This window comes from Chanos chanos, chromosome 13 (genome assembly GCF_902362185.1).
Source record: "Chanos chanos chromosome 13, fChaCha1.1, whole genome shotgun sequence".
Lineage (NCBI taxonomy): Eukaryota > Metazoa > Chordata > Actinopteri > Gonorynchiformes > Chanidae > Chanos > Chanos chanos.
In genome coordinates, this window is record NC_044507.1 from 22,289,324 (window position 1) to 22,305,362 (window position 16,039).

General features: G+C 41.7%; 2 protein-coding genes across 3 annotated transcripts; both read right to left on the minus strand.

The window, feature by feature from the left end:
* Positions 1-365: 365 nt before the first annotated feature.
* Positions 366-6,418, minus strand: rogdi (rogdi atypical leucine zipper). Its single transcript, XM_030790159.1, has 11 exons — positions 6,267-6,418; positions 5,466-5,537; positions 5,270-5,352; positions 4,922-4,976; positions 4,546-4,626; positions 4,232-4,327; positions 2,975-3,073; positions 2,751-2,864; positions 2,555-2,604; positions 2,257-2,383; positions 366-1,588 (listed from the first exon to the last, which is right to left on the minus strand). The coding sequence occupies exons 1-11, from the start codon at positions 6,342-6,344 to the stop codon at positions 1,547-1,549; spliced, it is 897 nt and encodes a 298-aa protein (XP_030646019.1). The 5' UTR covers positions 6,345-6,418; the 3' UTR covers positions 366-1,546.
* Positions 6,419-6,978: 560 nt separating this feature from the next.
* On the minus strand, positions 6,979-15,317 carry glyr1 (glyoxylate reductase 1 homolog (Arabidopsis)). Of its 2 annotated transcripts, XM_030790661.1 has the most exons (16): positions 15,273-15,317; positions 14,685-14,721; positions 14,425-14,504; positions 14,192-14,330; positions 13,896-14,027; positions 13,473-13,556; positions 13,040-13,093; positions 11,908-11,958; positions 11,742-11,815; positions 11,440-11,539; positions 11,179-11,289; positions 10,980-11,081; positions 9,828-9,990; positions 9,446-9,625; positions 8,978-9,102; positions 6,979-8,860 (listed from the first exon to the last, which is right to left on the minus strand). In XM_030790661.1, the coding sequence occupies exons 1-16, from the start codon at positions 15,308-15,310 to the stop codon at positions 8,786-8,788; spliced, it is 1,545 nt and encodes a 514-aa protein (XP_030646521.1). In that variant the 5' UTR covers positions 15,311-15,317; the 3' UTR covers positions 6,979-8,785. The 2 variants fall into 2 exon arrangements, with proteins under 2 accessions (XP_030646521.1, XP_030646522.1); XM_030790662.1 differs by lacking the exon at positions 13,040-13,093.
* Between the last annotated feature and the right edge of the window lie 722 nt (positions 15,318-16,039).

Genomic DNA, 16,039 nt, shown 5'->3' on the forward strand with positions numbered 1-16,039 from the left:
ACTCAAAGAAATGAAGAAACTAAAACACTTATTTTTATTACCTCAGAATGAATGGTATGCACGAGAAGCTGATTGTGCATCAATAAAATATTTAATTGTAATGATCTCCTAATGTTGTGACAGACTTTTTTTTTTTTATTTGCACAGCGTGAAAACAGACAAAAGTCTTACATTTATGGAAGACAAAGCTGAAATCTAAATCTCTGTATAACTGCTACTTGAGTTCTCACTGATGAAGATTTATACAGGGGGAATACAGGCACACTCTGACTCTGTGTTTGACTTGTGTTACATTACTGCAGTAAGTGAGCAACACAATGGATAAAGATCACTTATAAATGAGTTAGACAGCATTTAACAGACCCCAGAACTCAAACCGCATTTTTATTGCACAGTTTATGACACTTCACAGGTACAATAATGCTTTGAAATAAAAGGTTCTAACACTTATTGACTCATTTGTTCTAAGGTGGAATTGACATTCATCTTAACGGGTAAGTAAAAAGATGCTCAGTAAAGCAAACATAAGTGCAAAAGTAACAATGTGCAATAAATTAAAACACTCAAATGAATACGCACACGCAGATGACAGTAAACCAATAGGACATGTGTCAGTTAACTAATCTGACCCTGACAAAACTTCAAACATCAAACAAATGACAGATAACAACACATCTAAGCCCATTCTGGCTTGGACTGACACACATCATTTTCAGTTGGAATGCTTTTTGGTGGAATGATCCAAGTAGAAAAAAAAAAAAATTATTTCAAAAGTTTTATTACATCTGAACTTCACCTTGTGAATGTGCCACAGGTACAGACCACACTAATGTCAATCCATTTCTTAGTGTTATTTATCAGACAGATCTGTCATGTACTAATGATGCTATAAACCATAGATGGTTCATGCTAAACAGAGCTTAGTTTAGAACTTTAGTTTAGAGCATGGCCAACTGTCCAGGCTCACAGCTGGACCGAGGCACTGCACATAGGAGACAATAAGGACAATGGTCTTTGGACTGAAATGAAAACCAAATACAAAGCCCATATTCATTTGATCAAAATTCCACTAATCATTTTTACAGCACATGGGACACAAAAATAAGGAATGTGAGTCTTGTCATGTTGATTTTCAAAGAATCCCTTTAAAAATCTAACTCTAATTTCTCTTTTTAAATATCTGACGTAATAAACATTACAGAAACAAACACTGAAAAAGCATACACGAGTGTTCACCAAAAGCAGGACCTTCACAGGACGCACCTCTCTGACAAGGTGAGTGAGGACGGGGAGATCTGTCATGTGCTTAACATATATAAAGTAATCAACACTTCATTAAGCAACAATATAGCTCCCAAATTTCTACTTTAGCATGTTTCTCATTCAGGACAAGACATTACCATTCATCTCTTTAAAAAAAAAAAATCACAAAGATTAGTTTCTCTTAGTGCTTAGTGTCTGTACGTTGTAGATGAAATGCTCACTGGGACCATTTTGAGTTACCTTCATTAGCTACTGGAGACTTCTGGTTTCGGGCAGGGCCCGTTTAGAATGGCCTGTAGTTCCAGAAACTGGAAAACACTGAAATCTACAAAGAGAGAAGCACAATGAAAACAGAAATTTGTGTATGAAACTGTGTCACAGTCAGAGTCATTTGCAAGTTACTGATGAGCACACTAAGCAGCGGCATGCTTCTCAGTCAGGATCTTCCAGTTTCGCAAGGATTTTCAAAAATGAAGAGTCATTCAGCACTGTTAGAGGCTTTTTTTTTTTTTTTTTTTTTTTTTACACATTAACATTCAACTGCCTTAAATTCCCTTCAAGTCAATAGAAGCATTGTTTCCTGAGGAGGAGGAAGTCAGTGCTCTCCTAGCTTTTTACTCTCCTGAAATGGTTACATTTAGTATAACACACACTAAACAGGAGCGAATGATCCCTCAGTCTAGTGATCAGAGTCTCCCTATCAGAGAGGACCACACCTGACATGAACTGTGTGTCAGCTGATGTGTCCAGTTAGTCATTCTCAGAGAACGTCAAAGGGCAAAGAAAAACATTCTATACTGTCTCTGTGTGTGCGGATACATATACATTCACACACGTATACATGTATGCTGAAATTTTTTTTAAATACTGCACGAAGCCAACAAACCCGGGCTGACTCTCACCGCTGAGCTCTGCACTGAAAGACTGAATACACAGGATCTGTAGAGCTGGTCAAACTAAGAGCTAAGAGCCCAAAGCCAACACCACACTGACCTTGTCTTTGAGCTGCTGACAGAGCTGCAGTGAGATGGTGAAGAAGACCAGGGTGTCGTTCAGCCACGGAACCACACACTCCACTTTATGCACGTGACTCACCTCAAACTTAGTGTTGTTAATCTCACTGGCACACAGAGGGAGAGAGTAGGTGCTTACAACAAGTGTATAACATACACCAGAATAAAACAAATCATGCTTTGCAGAAGGAACAGACAGCCTTGTTGTTTATAATGATGAAAAAAAAAAAGAGGAAAGAAAAGAAGAAGAGAGAGAGAGAGGAAATGAAGGAACTTACAACATAGCTCCTGGGTTGTGAAGTACAGAGCTTCCTGCTGGTTTAAAGTTCTGTTAACAGAGAAACCACCAAGCATTTATTCTCAATAAAATTTATACTGGATCAGTGCTTAAAGTGAGCCAGTTTTTATTTATTTATTTATTTATTTATTTTTTATTTGACTACATTTCATTTCACTTGACCAATCATATGCTACCTTGGTGGTGCTAGGCTGAAGCACATGCAGCTGGTAGACTGTCAGACACAGTTTACTGAGATTAATGTAGAAATTCACCATCAGGTCTCCAGGCATCGGAGGGGTAAACATTTTCTGAAGGAGAGAGAGGACAACATGGAGAAAGATGGAGAGAGATTATAAAAAAAGGGAACAAAGACTGAACTGTTGATAAAAACGTTTGTGCTCTCCAGTTACAGACTCACCATTAAGCCACTGGAGGCCAGTTCTGGGAGAGTCATGGTTGCTGGGGTGGTTAGACGGTTACGAGCTCGGGTTAACTGCAACATGACTGCATCCATGAGCTGCAACACAAGTGATGCAATCTCTTACACGCATACACCCTCTGACCCTTTTACTATCCCAGAGCAATCTGGCAACCACTTAAACCTCTCAAAGCCTTTCTGTGTGGCTGATCATTCTGCTATGTTTAAGGAGCTCAATAACATTGATCCGTCTCCTAAAAGAGTTAAAGCCTTTGAGAGCTACCGAATGGGAAGAACACTCAGTGACTATACCAAAGGCCGAATGTCTAGTTTTCTGGCTACATAAAACTGTGTCCCACAGGGCTCTACTTTAGGTCCTATTTTATTTACATGAAAGAAAACAACCCGGGCCACAAATGTTACAAATGCAAGGCTTCGTTTTTATGCTGATTACACCGTTATTAAAAACAATATCATATCTTTATCAAGTGTAACATAAGAATACTTAAAGAACAATTAGATCCTATTGACTAACAGGAACTAAAGAGCTGGACTGACTCCCCTGCACTCTCACACAATGACAGAGTGCTATACATTTCTTCATCTTGGTCTGTATTGATTCAATAAACCAATAACTACAACCTTTGCTCATAAGCTACAGACCGTATGGCCCAAAGTCATCCTGCACTTGGAAAAATGCTTTTCACTTCTTTGCATTGCTGTCTCTGAACAACATCCAAGGCAATTTACATTTTTTTTATATCCACAGAATTTTTTCAAAACAGATCTAAGGATTACTGAGACAGTAACTGCACATTACTCACGGCCAATGCTACTGTTTATTCGACTTCTTCACGTGGTGCTCTCCATATTGTTGTTTAAAAGTGAAATGCCTTGTGCTAATATGCTGTCTGCACCCCCCCCCCTGCAGAAAAAGATTCTGAATCTCAATGGAATTATTCCATGTTAAAGACATTTTTTAAATAATCCATCTTTTTGTGAGTTTCTCTATCATGAATTATGAATGCATGATGAACATTTAATGCCCTTATATTATATGACTTACGGTAGTGTGTCACATGAGGGAGGACAGACTAGCCATGACTGAAAATTTCAGTCTCAGTTCAGTTTAGTTGGAATAGCAAAACATACCTGTGAGGACCTGAGAGAAACTATGGTCTGTTCTAAAGCTGTGACATTCAGAAATAAAAGTCTGTGTGAATATATGACATCCATTCTTAGGGAACTATGACATACCTTGTTGACCTCTGCCCCGGTTTTAAAGTGATAGCTCTCATCACGGCTGCTTAGCAACTGAAGGGCTTGATTGACATGGTTCCGGGCATCCTGAATCTGTGAGAACACAGAACTGATCTTATGACCTACAGTGACACAGAATGAGTGCAACAACGATCCCCTTCAGACCCACATGGCTACCCCCCCCCCCCCCCCCCCCCCCCCCCTTTGGTCTTTTTGACTCTTGGGAGTTTCTGAGTAGAAACAAGATTGTTTTGGTTTAAACATACTCCATTGCAGTGATAAATAAACGAAACAAGCTCAGAGGGTCATACCTGTTGTAATTTCCATTGCTTATCGTCTCGGAATGTGAAATGCATGGCCTGGCTGCTCTTGGCTACTTTAATGTTGATGTCCTAAATGGAAAAAAAAAAGTTTAAACAAAGTTTCTAAACAACAAACGGCGACAGCTTTTAAGGATCAGAAAGATGTCAGAAGCCACCACGACACAAACTAGGAAAACCAACGTTACTGGACAGGAAAGGTCACTTTTTTTCGGACGGCTTCTCATGACCAGCACTGTCATACCAGTCAAGAGAAGTCTGGTTAGAGGTGTGTGCATGACTTGTCTTTATGAGGAAGTTTGATAACAATTGCGGAGATCATTGTTAAGGATAGTGTGAGAAACAAAACAAAACGAAATGCACTCACAGCCTGAGTCAAAGCTTCCCCCTGTAAGGTCAGCACTCCCTTCACCTGGTCCATGCTAGAAGGATTGCATTATGGGAATTCCAAAACAGTTTAGGTCTCTGACTGTCACATTCACACATGCTAAATGTTGAACTGAATTAGACCGATCTCCTGTTTGTTAGGGGACACGTGGAAATTTAAGGAGAGGTACAACTATGACATTAAATTACAAATATGTAAAAGTAAGTATTTACTAAAAGCATGAATCATTTAGTAAATCTCTGTTCCACTGCGTATGCTGTCGTTAGCAGATAAATGATTAGTGAGTAGTCTGTGATTAAAGCAAGTAACGAAACTAATTATTCTTACGTTGAGCTGCCGAGAATGAAATTTTCCTGTTTAAGCTGCCCCTCCAGACCTGGCGTGGGCACTGAAAAACGCCTCGAGGCTTCCTGTGAACAGGACATCAACATTTAATAACAGGGAATGGGGTAGTACAGAACTTTCACTACACAGAGAAAACAATTAAAAACAGAACTGCATGGCATATAAGAACGTACGCTACCTTCAATATGTCCTGCAGCTGCTTCAAGACGGCATGCACCTCCTCTTTTAAAAGCCAGTTGAATTCCGCCTCCTGAAAACACAAACACGGCAGCATTTTCCCCATAAATCCGTAAAACTATAAATAAAGAGTGTTAATTGTTGTTAACAACTAAGAATACAAACTCCACGGTGTTAAAAAAAAATTGAGATCAAGGGCCCACAGCCTGACGTAAAGATATTGATTATTGCGCTGGTCCGTTTCTCTTCAGGGCCGCACACGAACTTTATGGTTCGAATGGATGATTTGCATAAATCTGGAAACTCAAAGCCCTGAAACACACACCGTAACTGTTCGTTGCCTGAACTGATCTATTTGCCTCAAGAGGTCGTGTCGTTATACATGACAGCATGCCAAAAAGCAAAGAGTCAAGTGCGCGTGATATACATTTTGATATGTACAAAATACATGTAACATAACATTGACCATGCACGTGCACAAGAGGTTTTGTCCCTGGTGTTACTCGACAAAACAAAACCAATCAGTTCAGTTCACGAAGTTGGGCGATTTCAGTAAACAAAAAGTAATCTTAATTGATGTGCGTGCCGCAGAAAAAAACCTTGCCCTGCAGCGGTCAAGTTTGCCGCACGGCTGGATAGGTTATTTTCCATTATTTTCTATCAAGCCCAGTTTATATACAGCAAATGTAATTGTGTTCCTATACGGATTCTACAAGAAATCTCTCTGCAGCGGATCATTTTATCCAAAGCTCGCTGTCGAAAGCATGTTTTGCTAACAAGCTATCAAAATCAATTCCCTTACCAATACCGTCCTCTCTGCTTGACTCGCGGCGGACATTTTCGACAGTTCAGGTATCGTAGATCGATCGACACCAAGCATTACCGTGACCCACAGGTATGAAGAACACGTTACTGGAATTTTTCTGCACTCTCCGTTATTTCGTATGTGCAAATATTAACTATTAATGACCGGTCACCCAATTAGTCTTAACCCCGCCTCTAAACAACGCCTCTGTATTTCCGGTTTGTGCAACACCAAAACATGTCCGAAACCTACCGCACACCCCACACAGTGCACACCATGATTCTGCCGTTCTCTTTTGATGATGTCGCACGATGCGCTGGTCACTTGAAACTGTGATTCTGTCATACCCAAGACGAGACGGCGTTTGTCTTTGTGCAGTCGACCCTGTGTCACCGTTAACTTTTAGTCTTATTCACCAGGCCTCCTCTCGTTCTACATCATTTATCGTCTATTTAGAAAAATTAAATGCAAGTTTCAGAGGAATTAAGTTAAAAAAAAAAAAAAATACAGTGCGAACGTTTATTTTACATTAGCTTCCACGATCACCTTTTTACAGGATTGTTAATTTTTTAACTTAAAAAAAAAAGAAACGCTTTCATCTACTAGAATGTTCAGCAAATTTTGTCCCAGAGATTAAAACTCTTTATAGGGCAGAGGAGAAAGTACTTGATTCTTATACTGACACATTTGTCAAAGCAAAACCACAAGATTCACATTCTGTTCGTTTAATCAGAGGAGGATTCAGTTGGGGGGAAAAAAACCCTTTGACATTTTGCACATTCACATCAAATTATAAATATTTCCAATTAGAACAGCATCACCTTTCTTACACAAATTGGAATCAAGCTGTCGTCTAGTTTATACATGTATGTCGTTAGCAAGTTTGTATAAGCCACATATCAATAAACCATTTACAGAGAATAAATTTAATCATCTAACACAAAAGAACAGTCTACAATATTAAGACACCAGATGATTAATAAATTCAGTAGAGTCAAATCAAAAGCATGTTAACCCTCTTGTATTTGTGTAATAACCCCAGAGAGCTGGTGGTGCTATGTACATCAAACGTGTTCATATTCTTTCAAAACTCATGATTCTCAAACATCAGTTTCCACATCTATAACGACGCACTTTGTCCTTAAAAAAAAAAGAAAAAAAAATAGAAAGAAAAAAAGAAGAAGAAAAAAAAAGCACACACACACACACACTCACACAAAAAGACCAAAGAGACTGATTTTGAGGAAAGGAATGACCCTAGACTTGCTTACTTGCTTAGCCTTGTACAACAAAATCGCTTGATGTTTTTTGAAGGTGTGGCCTGCACGGTATTTTCTAAAAATAAACTCAAAATGCAAGAATTAAATATAGTTTAAAAGTAACAATTAAAGCATTTCCTTATTCTACTTCCATGAGGTGAAAATTTTAAAAAGGTACTTAACAGTAATTTAGCTGGCTCAAATAAACGGAATCTCCAATGCATCCATGGCCTTCTAAAAGACAACCTACAACCCAATGGAATCAGATTTTTACCTCAGCAGACTTGCATGGCTCTGAACACTTAATGTTTCCACTGCTGTAAGGAGATCAAAACCCAACAAGCCATTGGAAAACCAAAGATCAGAATCTCTAAATACTCTTTACTCATTTAAAAAAAAAAAAGGCAGCCACTGCCAGTTAGTTGAAAGGGAAGAGATAATTTAAATCTCCATGGTTTTATTTTCAGTATAACATCAGGACAAACTGTTTAGTATGGGGTGTAACATCATAGTTCCTTGGATAGGACATTGCATGTTGTGTGTTAGTGTGGAACCATGGGACTGTAATCTTGATAAGGCATTGGAGTCTCTCCCTAATTCAACCACAAACACTGTCATCTTACCACCTGCACAAAAAACTAAAACAAAAACAACACGGCCAAAAATGTCACCCAGTCAGAGAGGGTGAGTTCTCATAAACCATAAATAAATATATTTAACATCTTTATGGGGATTTTACATTAAGGCAATGCAGTGTCATTTTCTTGGTGCTCCTCTGGTCTGTTTTTTTATGATAGTAACAGCTGAATTTGTATTGAATTCTGGACAATGGAAAATAAAATTAAATAAAAAAAAAAAAAAATCACACATTTGGAATTAAATACTCTAATACGTAAAGATATGTGTGATAAATAAACCCTGATACTTTCTGTTAATCAGACTGCCTTATGGGCAGTGAACTGCATCTCGTCTCTTTACGACAGAATGAAGTTTGAGAGTGCGAGGGGGCGAGCCACTTCACACAGAGCGAACGTGGATTAATACAAGATTCAGTGCAAGGCTTGGAGCAGGCTGTCAAACTGGTCTCTCCCCCCGCAGGAAGAGACAACACTGGTGCTCAACAAAACTCAATCATGAAAAAAACAAAACAAAACAAAAAACAAATAAAAACAAACAGAAAAGCACAAAAGAAAAAAAGAAAGAGAGAGAGAGGAGAAAAAGGTTTTGTGGTCCAGAGTTCAGAGCACGTGTCCAGGTTCAGTGAATGTAAGCTCTGTACACGGCTGACATGTCGTTGTCTGACTGGTCCAATGCTTTTGCCCTCTTGTAAACCTGCCAAAAGAGAAGTGTTTCATCATGCATCCACAGACACGCTCAGTTCTGCAGTAAACCAGACTGATCTTAACCATCAGTGACTCTGAGAAGATCTCTCAAACAAGACTCTCCTACCTCATTTGCAGCCGCTGCCATGGGAGTCGGGTGATTGACCGAGTCGCCCATTGAAATGGCTAGTCTAAGGTCTTTCTGAATATGTTTCAGGTAATAATCTGGTTTGAAGTTGCCTTGCAAAATATCTGAGAGAGAGAGAGAGATTGGAAAACAAAAACAAACAAACAAAAAAACAAACACTGTTATTTTTGACCAAACCATTTGATTCATGGTGTGTCATATCTGTACAAGTTATTGATATACATAAAGAATTTCCCTGTGAAGAGTGAACAGAGATTTTAACTCTAACCCATAGCCAGCACACCTGACTGCACTTATCTCCTCATCTGTAGTCTTATAACCCATGTCACCTTACACATCTGGTATTTCTGATTTAGAATATAGTTATGCAGGAACACTGTATGAAGAAAAAAAAAAAGAACAAGAAAACACATCAAAACATGTCATCAATTCTACTATCAAACTCACTTTGGCATTTCTGGTCCACAAATGTGCTGGCCATCTGGCCTTGGCACAGGATGTCCAGAAAGGTCTGCTGAGACTGCCCAGTGGCCTGTGCTAAGGTTAAACCCTCAGCAATGGTGGCCATGAAACTGCCCTGAACCATGTTGAGTATGAGCATCATCCGCGCCGCGTTGCCTGCTTCACCTGTCTCAACACAGAGAGCACGGGGCAGAGCGGTCACACCAACACCACACACTCCAAGGCTTCAAACTCAACACCACACACTCCAAGGCTTCAAACTCAACACCACACACTCCAAGGCTTCAAACTCAACACCACACACTCCAAGGCTTCAAACTCAACCACTGCAACGCGACACAACTGAGAACGATGCCTCCTTACATACCTAAGAAGAAAGAGGTCTTTCCCATAGCTTGGAAACAGCTGGTACAGTCTTCATAAACAGTGCGATCTCCAGCTGCCACAATAACCAGCATGCCGTCATTAGAGAGCTGCTGACTGCCTGATACAGGCGCTTCCAAGAAACGCCCTCCTCTGGATGTGATAACCTACAGACAGGAGAAAACAGCTGTGATGTGATAACCTACAGACAGGAGAAGAGAGTTGGAACATGATAAACCACAGACAGGAGAAGACAGCTGTGGTGCCACCACTGAACTCAGTCACACTGCTCTGAGTCTGTGCAACAATCACACACCTACAAAGCAACTCAGGTAACTGACAGGCCATCAGACAGTGGAAACTCAGATAACTGACGGGCCATCAGACAGTGGAAACTCAGGTAACTGACAGGCCATCAGACAGTGGAAACTCAGGTAACTGACAGGCCATCAGACAGTGGAAACTCAGATAACTGACAGGCCATCAGACAGTGGAAACTCAAGTAACTGACGGGCCATCAGACTGTGGAAACTCAGATAACTGACAGGCCATCAGACAGTGGAAACTCAGGTAACTGACAGGCCATCAGACAGTGGAAACTCAGGTAACTGACAGGCCATCAGACAGTGGAAACTCAGGTAACTGACAGGCCATCAGACAGTGGAAACTCAAGTAACTGACAGGCCATCAGACAGTGGAAACTCAGGTAACTGACAGGCCATCAGACAGTGGAAACTCAGATAACTGACGGGCCATCAGACAGTGGAAACTCAAGTAACTGACGGGCCATCAGACTGTGGAAACTCAGATAACTGACAGGCCATCAGACAGTGGAAACTCAGGTAACTGACAGGCCATCAGACAGTGGAAACTCAGGTAACTGACAGGCCATCAGACAGTGGAAACTCAGGTAACTGACGGGCCATCAGACTGTGGAAACTCAGGTAACTGACAGGCCATCAGAATGTGAAAACTCAGGTAACTGACAGGCCATCAGAATGTGAAAACTCAGATAACTGACAGGCCATCGGACAGTGGAAACTCAGGTAACTGACAGGCCATCAGACTGTGGAAACTCGGGTAACTGACAGGCCATCAGACAGTGGAAAGATGTCATGTAAACCTTTTTCTACACAAAGACAGAAGACGGATGTACCTGTGAGAGTTCCGTGATGGTCTCCGGGTCGACGGTGGACATCTCTACGTAACATTTACCCGGTCTGATTCCCTGCAGAACGCCGCTGGGCCCCAGGACCAACTGAAGAATTACACACAGGGGCATGTCAGATTCGTATGTTCATTTGTGCACGCACACACACAAACAAGAGTTCATCTGCTTACAAATGTCTCCTCACATCTCTGGCAGCTTTGGGGTCAGACACACACGAGAACGTGATGTCACACATGGATACCACCTCCGCCGGAGTTCGTCCTAACCGGGCGCCTTCTTGGATGAACAAGTCGCACTGCGGCGAGAGCAAAAACACAGTTCATACGGACAACATTCACCAGAGTCTACGGGGCCAGAACACCCAGCACATGCATACAGATGTAACAGCAGCCTGGGCTGAGTGGGAGAAACCCACAGGGGGGAATAAAAAAGGGGCTGTGTTTACCTTTTCGGCTGTGCGATTCCATACAGTGACCACGTGACCCATTTTCAACAGGTTGGAAACCACTCCACTCCCCATTAATCCCAGACCGAGAAAACCTATTCTGTAGTGAGTGATGGGTGGGGGGGGGGGGAGAGAGAAAAATCTAAGCTCTGCATTTAAATCAAATTAAAGTGAAGGGGGGAAAACATGACAGCGCAGGGATATCCAATCATCTCACCAGGATCAAGTCAACAGTGGACCAGGTAAAATCGCCCATGGCTGCCATAAGAGGTGTAACGTGTGTGAAAATGTTGGGGACGTACCTTTTATCTGTGGGTGTAATATTGCCGTTGATGGCTGTGCTGTCCGCGGCCTGAATTGACGTCGACCTCGTGTCCTGCGTTACAGACATTACGCGCAGTTATATCACCAGCTGAATAAACAGGGTCATTAGTTGGTGGAATGTCTAGCGGCAGAGAAAATGCTCACCTCCTCTATAATCTTCAAACGTTTACTGATGGGCTCCATTGAAGAAGCTGGCTATGAAAAGATAATAAAGAGAATTCACAAAGTGAAATCTGAGCAGTCAGCCAGTCAGTCAGTCTCAGGCATTATGAGAAAGCAAATCAGCCCAGATCAGCCAGCGCTCGGGAGGGTCTGCCTGAGCAAACTGGTTCAGAACAATGCAGATACTAATTATCGCCATGGTTCTGGGAGGACTGTGCTACAGGTCAGATCCTGTAGCGCGTGAGCTGATCTGGCCGTGATAACGGAGCCGAGAGCCAGAGGGGAAGCCAGCGCTGAGGGGAGAGAAGGAGTTATCAGCCTGGCCATATGCGCTCTGTGTCAGTTAAACAGACACTCAAGCGGCTCAGCGGCTCACTAACGGTAAGCCACAGTGCTCCGTGAGAAAAGCCCCGCTACCATCTAGTCAAAGTCATTCAGATGAATGTGCCTCAGAGCAAGACACACTAAAGCCTCCAGTGAGAACGGCAGCCCAGAGACAGGGGAACGGAGGCACTTCAAATACACTCTGTGTGTGTGTGTGTGTGTGTGTCTGTGTGTGCGCAACAGCTTAAGTGGCAGTTTAACACAAGTCTGAAATGGACAGAGTCAGCATCCTGTTGTTTCTAAGCAATCTTTTTCTGATTCTATTTAGCCATAATTAATCAATAATTCAGTTAGTAATGGCTGGTTAGCAAACAGGCTAGACAGGGCCCCAGCCCTGTCAATATCTGACGATTACAATCACTACCTTGCGACACGACGCTCACACTCACAATCAGTTTAAAGGGTCTGCAAGACAGACACACACACCCACACACAAAAAAATTTCTCAGCCACCTAAACCGTAATTCAAAAGACTGAAGTAACCCATCACTTCTCTATCACCAAATATTTCTCCATTGCATTGGGACCAACACTATTTGGTTGACAAGGCTAACATAGACAGGTTAGTGAGTGAGGGACCAAATCACTATAACGAAGAAAAGGAGGGGGGAGAAAAAAAGAAAAAAAAAAAAAAAAGGTAAACCCCACTTCGTGCAATGAGCCAAACACAAAGCCAAGGTAAAGCTGACATAAAGCACACTGTGCATCCCAGCAAAATATGTCGTCTTACCTTCTCAGACTGGCTGAGTAGAAAGTGGTGAAAATGTGGGTCGTCCTTTACTGGCTACAATGGAAAAAAGTTCAATTGGAAACTATTTTCCACAGAGACTTACTGACCTCAACAGTTGCTTAATTTGTAACTTGGGTAGCTCTTTGGAAAAGCAGATAGTTCTAATTCGTTCGGCTGTCTCATAATGAGAAACTATCAAACCTGTCCTTTGTACAGGTCTCCTTTGGTAAGACAAAGCAGCTCAAACAGTCCTTAGAGAATGCAGTCTCACAGCGTCACTGTGCTAGATGCCATTTAGCAAGCATGAGTTTCTCAATACTCTTCCGAGCGCCATTTTGGCTCTAGCATGTGTCAGTACAAGATCTGCTTTCTGGGGTGTAAGAAAACGTATAGACAAGAGGTGAGAAGATTGTGAATTGAATTTATCACCTACACTGCTATCCCATTTGAATCCTGAAAGTGTTCCAGCGACCAGACGTTGCACAGAGGAGGGTTCTGGGTCAGAGTCAGTTAATTCCTTAAGGGAAAAAAGAGACACATTCACCTAGAACTTATGGTTTACTCCAGTTTTATAAAGTGCAAAAAACGCCACTCATTAGCCCTAAATCCCCACTGAAAGAGGCGGACCAAACTACAGGCAGTTACAAAAACAGAAATGAAAACAGGAATGTGTGAATGGACCATGGACACAGGGCAGAGGACTCAAACACACAATTGTAACTTGATTCCACAGCAGGTGCTGAAGCAAATGGCTTTTGAAACATGCTTTAAGGAACCTACGCTGAAATTCTCAAGGGAAACAGGAGAGCTCTGACACACAACTACCACGGGTACACCGCTTCCTTCGGATACCTACTTTGTCAGAGGAACCACCCTTGAAGGCATCTTCGTCATCTTCTTCTATAATCTTCATCGGTTTGGCTGGACTTTTCCGCCCTTTGGTTTCTGTGCCTGATTTACTTTTGTCGTCAGAGTTACTGTGTGACGCCTGCGTAAAGAACGAGACTGTCCGTGAACACAGATCGCCCAAAAACACAGCGCGTTTATAACAATGCAGGAAGTCTGGTTAGCGTAGAGGCAACACTTTAGCTGAACAGTCGATTCTATCTGTGGACACTGAAGGCCATGTTTGGCCGGAGTAAATAGCCTTACCTGCTCCTTTCCCTTGGCTTTCTTTAGAAACTCCTCAACCGCATCGACAGCTTGCTGGAAGCGTTTGCCTTTGTTTATCTTGATCATTTCTTCTTTGTGGGGGTGGTAAGGCTTTAGCTGTTCAACCTTTATCCAAGCGCTGGGAACACAGCACAACTCCATCATTTTTGTTCATCTTTACAAGACAACGCATAAAAGAAAACAAGCCAAATGAAACAAACTAAGTGACTCACTGATCTTCAGTTCCAAAGAATTTCACAAAAAAACATTTTTTGCCCCTCGGTTTCTTCAAATCCTTTGGGGGACTAACAATCTGAAAAAAGCAAAATGAGAGTCAGGTACATTCAAGAAGCACACAAATGTTCTAGGTGAATAGCTGTGCAAAAGACGAAACCTTAGAACTCTGACTATAGGACAACAGTTTCTGGTCGAGCTTCCAAACAAACAATACACTGGTCAAGAGGGTGCCAATCAGTCCCAAGTCTAAACTTACCTTTCCTGGCCAAGGCGGATAACGTCCCAGCTTACCCCTACAAAGATCGAAGACACAAACATTAAGCCCCACAATGCCTAACACGTTTAACAGCCGTCTTGCTAAAACTGTCCCCGAGTTTGACTCTTAAAAAAGGAAGCACGAGCTATTCGGCTAACAAACTACTGCACAATCTCCAGTTTCCTGAAGAGAGCAACCGTAACTATCAGCAAGATAACGAGCTTCACATGCATGACCATTAACATCCTACCATATTCTAGAGTTTCTTAAAGCGAGATGCACTGGCTTAATCAAACATCTAACAGAACGGAAAACTGCGCTGCAAGTTATTAAAGCCAAAAGGAAAAGAGGGGTTGCTGGTCAGCTCACAAGCCTGCAAACTGCGCTTTCAGTATAACGTTAGCCGACTAGCTAGAAGGCTATATTTGTTTGGGCTGTATCGTGAACTCTGTAAGGCCATTTCCTCACCTCTTCCCCAAATAAATCTCCACATTTACGTGGGGATAGATAATATTTGCAGTTATTGGTATACAAATGAAACTTCGTCATGAAGCAATCATTTTATATTAACTAAACTAAATTTCTCACCAAACCAAATCCCCGATCCTCAGATGTACGGCCGCCATCTTAAATTTTTACTGAAACGTCGCACTGAATCCAGGGAAAGAACACACCCACTTACAGATCACATGAGACATGACCCCAAAGTAACTAACGCTCAGTTTTATGATACTCTACAACGCTACGCAAGTGTCGGCCCGACAGAACGACTGACCTGAGTGTTACTCCACAAATGTCTCAGTGATGTTGTTCGTGTAGAGAAAGAGAGAACAGAAATAAAAATTCCTTAGCTTATCAACAGGTTGACGCCTAACTAGTTATTGTCACGTTTTAAACGTAGCATGGAAATTTGACTTTCTAGTGAATTAACAGCTGAAGACGATATCAACACGAGGAAATCACACACAGTAATCCGGGAAACTGTATAACACAAAATAGTATTTAATACAGCGTGAATTAAACTGAAAGCTGCGGCAATATATTTCTAATTTACTGCCACACACTCATTTCTAATCCACTGCCACTTTAAAAAGTTAAATGTAGTCACGAGTTCACTCTAGGATCTAGACCGAAGGAACAACAGACAAGAAGAAACTGTTAGAATAGAATCTGTTGTTTAAAGCTCTGGTTCTTTCAGAGTTTGCACTCAGGTGGCCTATACACTGCCTGAATGCACAGTCACCAATTGGACAAGCAGCGTCTTTAGGTAGAAACTGCGTAGTTACAACTGACTTATTTGGCGCGCGGGCGAACTCGTAATATCGCAATATACAAATGACAAAAGGAAAAAAACC